The 5,000-nt window shown below is 52.6% G+C and overlaps 1 protein-coding gene across 1 annotated transcript in view; it reads right to left on the bottom strand.

Moving 5' to 3' along the window:
• The window catches only part of LOC308170896 (receptor-type tyrosine-protein phosphatase gamma-like), a gene marked incomplete at its 5' end in the record, with an annotated part of 133,437 nt that overhangs the window by 24,472 nt on the left and 103,965 nt on the right, over positions 1-5,000 (bottom strand). The window contains 4 exons of the mRNA XM_080545751.1: positions 798-1,536; positions 2,079-2,128; positions 2,604-2,712; positions 4,889-5,000. The exon at positions 4,889-5,000 is cut by the window's right edge and continues 73 nt beyond it. Coding sequence (XP_080401877.1) covers positions 798-1,536; positions 2,079-2,128; positions 2,604-2,712; positions 4,889-5,000 — 1,010 coding nt within the window. The remainder of the gene's footprint in view (positions 1-797; positions 1,537-2,078; positions 2,129-2,603; positions 2,713-4,888) is intronic.

The following is a 5,000-nucleotide window of genomic DNA, read 5'->3' as shown; positions in this document are numbered from 1 at the left end:
ACTTCTTAACTTGCCGTCTTAAGTCTTAATTAAGACGCACCGCCAGGTTAAGACCTACCGCCACCCTTATTATGCGCTTCATACGCGCTACTGCTATTATGCCGGTGTCGATAGGCGCCCACACATAAGACGTAATACTCCCGTGCATATATTACTCATTGTGGGAGTGTTCATATGTTAATGAAGTGCACTAGGCGCCCCTGCTATTATGCGATCTGACTTTGCTCCTAGCGCTAAGAAGTGGTTTGAAAAGTTCTTAAGTTTAGACTTCATGCACGTTTTGAAACACGAGCGCGCCTCCGCGGTTTGCGCATTCATGTGGGCACACATGAACACGCACGTGGCTCCACGGCAAGACGTCAATTACGGTCACAGTATAAATGCTTTATTTCAGAAGGGAGAGGCAGAGAAGCGCGCTGACCTCCTTCTTAGGACTTCCATAATAGCATAGCGCTAAAGACTCAACGCAGCCGGTTCTTAAAGGGAATGGCACCTGGCACGCTGATTGGGTTGATTGAGAAGACGCCCAAAACACACCCATGACTAATTTCTTTGCTTAGCGCCGGGTTTTAGGCGCCCACTACCGCACGCATAATAGCAAAGTGGCCTTGACCACGCCTCCACGTCTTAAGTTTAGATCTACCGCCTCGTCTTATTGCTTAAGACTTATGAAGTGCATAATAGGGCCCTATAATTCTAACGTCACAATATGCTTTAACGGTGAGCTCTGGCAGTCAGTCTACTGGGCTTTAACAGAAGGGGGGGGGGTCAGGGGTCAGGGGTCAGGGGTCACTCACCAGTGTGGACAGAGAACGGCCAGAGGCTCTTCTCCTCGCTGCCGGGCTTCGGGTCCCCCGTGGGGCTCTGGGGGATCTGCATCTCTGCCGTGTCGTTGTGGTTCTGTGGCTCCTGCGTGGCTCCCGCTGTGCTGTTACCCTCCGGGCTCTGCTCTCCTGGGACCAGTTGGTCCTCCTCACCCCCGGGGGGCGCTGTGGTGGTCCTGGTGGCAGGGTTCCCTGCTCCTTTCTCCTTGGCGGTGGAGGTGGGGGCGGGGGCGCAGGGCTCCTTGGCCACCGTGCCGTTCACCTGCGTCTCCACCTCGTCAGGCGCCGTCCTGTTCTTCTTCCTCCTGTCGTCCTCGCCCTCATCCCCCTCCTCATCCCTCTCTTCCTCCTCCTCCTCCCCCTCGCCCTCCCGGCCCGACACCTCCTTCTCATCCGTGGGGGTGTCAGAACCAGTATCAGAGCCCTTGGGGGGTACAGCTGGTTGGGTGGTACGCTGGGTGGGTCGGGTGGGGTGGTGGGAGCTGGTTGGGGGGGCGGGGGTGGGCCACAGGGCGCTGGGCAGGGAGGAGATCACCCCCCCGCTGAAGCCCAACCCCGCCAGCAGCGTGCTGGTCACCACCGACGCCACGGTGGCCTGGCTACCAGAGGAGGAGGGGCCCATGCCCGTCGCCATGGAGACGAAGGAGGTCCAGGTGGAGGAGCCGGAGCTGATGGGAGCCATGTCTGCTGAGGAGGCCGGGGAGACGGTGGGCTAGGGGGGGAGGGAGAGGGGAAGAGAGAGAGAGAGAGAGAGAGAGAAGTGTAGTATGAGATCAGAGTCACATGACACAAGTCACGTGCACAGAGCCACGTCAGAGTCACATGCATGGGGAAACACACACGGGTGCTTGTAGTCAGTGGCGGACTCAGGCTGTTTGAAGGGCAGCTACTGCACAACATGGGACCCCATCAGTGCACATGGTCAAGTTTAGACCATTGGAGGGGCAGCCAATAGGGCACATCCTCTCATTTCACCACTCAAAAGGGCACTTTAGTGCGACGTTTTTCAACTGTGGGGGACACATGGTCAAGTTTAGACCATTGGAGGGGCACCAATAGGGCACATCCTCTAATTTTTGCCACTCAAAAGAGACGTTTTTCAACCGTGGGGGCACGAGGAGGGGCGGTCGCTCCCCCTGCCCCCCCCCCCCCTGAGTCCGCCAGTGCTTGTAGTGTTGTAGTGTTGTCTAACCCTAACCCTGAGCCCGTCACACAAACTGAAGACGTTCTCCTGCCCTCTTCTGGACAACTCACCATTCCAGTTTTCACGATCCGCGTCCCTTCAAATATCCTGGTTGTGTTAGCTGGAATATCAGCAGAAGAAAAGAGAGTTAGACAGAGATGTTAAAACAAAGCAATATATATTTCTGAACAGTTGGAAGACATACACAATTACATTGAGAGTTACGTTACTATTTGGTGGATGGTTCAATGATCTTAATCATCTCTAAAAATCGTGAGTTTAGAATGATAAGGTTCTATCTCCGTTCAGGGCAGTTCAGAGATATTGAGCGTCAAAGTGTTTACATTCCATAATGTTCTGTGAGATGGAACCTTTGTATTTTATTAATTACTAACTCAAAAAATGTCAACATTTTAAAAATAACACCACACAGGCATTAATAAACACCTAATGGATCAGATTATGTAAAAAACTAAATTTTGACCAAAAATTGAGATAGAACCTTATAATTCTAACGTCACGGAATGGCAGGATATCAATGAGGAATATACGTTGTGTCTATTCTAATCTAGTGGACACAGTCTTACTAACATTACCTCTGAACAGCAGCGTCTGGCTGAAGTCACTCCTCAGGTCTCCCTGACACACCGCCTGCACCCTGAACAGGTAGAGGATCTCTGGAGACACGTGTGTGATGACCGTCTTCTGCAGGAGACACACACGTTAGTCACACACGCACACACCCACACACACACACACACACGCGCACGCACGCACGCATGCACGCACACACACACACACACACACACCACACACGCACACACACGCACACACGCGCACGCACACACACACCACACACGCACACACACGCACACACCACACACGCACACACCCGCACACACGCACACACACACGCACACTAGCACAGTACATTCTCTACTACAGTACATTTACATTCAAGGCCTGAGGAACCCATTCACATGATGTCCCTCCACCCAGCAGCAGCAGCAGCAGTCACACACAGCCACCCGAGCCCTACATACATAATGGTGCTTTGTCCCTACCTACCCTCCGCTGAGCGAGGCAGAAGCCACTTTTGTTTTAATTCCGTTAGAGACGCGTCTCCAGGACAGAGTTATTGCAGCGGGCAGCGTGGAGGGGGGGGGGGGAGATGGGGGGGCGTGAGACTGCGGTCATGAGTGGTTTTCAATTGATTCGTCTCTGATTGCAGAAGGCCTGCGGGTCTCTAATGTGACCCAGATAAGACGGTCTGGGGACGGAAATTGAAAATAAAAATGGAAATGAAGAGAATGAAGAGAATAAAGAGAATGGAGTGGAGGAAAAGAAAGCAGAGCGGCTGGTGGAGAGAGGGAGAGAGAGAGAGAGAGAGAGAGAGAGAGAGAGAGAGAGAGAGAGAGGGAGAGAGAGAGAGAGAGACAGAGAGAGAGAGAGAGAGAGAGAGAGAGAGAGAGACGGAGAGAGAGAGACGGAGAGAGAGAGCACTTTGAAGGGACGGGAGAGAGACGGCGCTGATTGAGTGTGACCACAGAAAGATGGACTTCATTGACACATCTTCCCTCCTCCGCCTGCTGTCATGGTTTATTCACCGAGCGAAGAAACTTCTGGGTCCCTCGTGGTACGAGCACACATGGTTTAAACATTACCAGCTCTGAGCTTTTTTACATTTCATCTAAATCAAACTCGTCCGAGCTTTAAACTACGAACACAGGAGCTCGACAGAGCCTGAGTCAGAGTACCTGTCTGTCTCTAAATAGAAAACAAACTTCACGCAGACACATCACACATCAAGAGTGGCGGTGATTCGTCAAGGGAAGTGTCCATCTCACCCCCCCCCCCCCGACACATTAGACATCAAGGGAGCACATCACACACGCTTCAAAGTGTGATCCGTCAGCCTGTGACAGGCCTCAGCACGGCGTTCACACAGAGACCCTCCGTAAGGCGGCTGTCAAAACCTGTCGCCTCCCATAATCACACACCACTCCTGTCTGTCCTGGATGACCACAACAGAACCCACCACGGTAACACCAACTACCCTGGACTACTGTCACTCTGCTGGACTACTGTCACTCTCCTGTCCTATTGTCCCTTTTTTAAAATCTTGAATTATACTATTGCCTTATTGTCTTGTGCTGCAATGTCAAGAACCACAGCCTAAGAACTACTCTCTTACACTTAACGTCACGTAAGAATAAACGTGAAACTTGAAACTTGAAGCTGAGGTAAATAATGCGTAACCAGGCCAGCTCAGCTCAGGACCAGCTCTGTCATATGATTGGAGAGGAGAGGAGAGGAGAGGAGAGGAGAGGAGAGGAGAAGAGAAGAGAAGAGAGGAGAGGAGAGGAGAGGAGAGGAGAAGAGAGGAGAGGAGAGGAGAAGAGAGGAGAAGAGAGGAGAGGAGAGGAGAGGAGAGGAGAGGAGAAGAGAGGAGAAGAGAGGAGAGGAAAGGAGAAGAGAGGAGAAGAGAAGAGAGGAGAGGAGAGGAGAGGAGAGGAGAGGAGAGGAGAGGAGAAGAGAGGAGAAGAGAGGAGAGGAGAGGAGAGGAGAAGAGAGGAGAAGAGAGGAGAGGAAAGGAGAAGAGAGGAGAAGAGAAGAGAGGAGAGGAGAGGAGAGGAGAGGAGAAGAGAGGAGAAGAGAGAGAGGAGAGGAGAGGAGAGGAGAGGAGAGGAGAACAGAGGAGAAGAGAGGAGAGGAAAGGAGAAGAGAGAGAGAGAGAGAGGAGAGGAGAGGAGAGGAGAGGAGAGGAGAGGAGAGGAGAGAGAGGAGAAGAGAGGAGAGGAGAGGAGAGGAGAAGAGAGGAGAGGCGAGGAGAGGAGAGCAGAGGAGAGGAGGAGAGAGGTAGTTGTTCCGTCTGTCTCACCATGTTCTGGTCCCCAGTCTTGGTGAAGGTCTTCTCATAGGCCACCTCACTCCTCACCCAGCTGTAGGACACCATGAAGCTGATGATGGGCGGGTGGTAGACCACCAGGGGG

Source organism: Nansenia antarctica, assembly GCF_963989245.1.
Source record: "Nansenia antarctica genome assembly, chromosome: 15".
Taxonomy (NCBI): domain Eukaryota; kingdom Metazoa; phylum Chordata; class Actinopteri; order Argentiniformes; family Microstomatidae; genus Nansenia; species Nansenia antarctica.
This window is presented reverse-complemented; position numbering and strand designations above follow the sequence as displayed.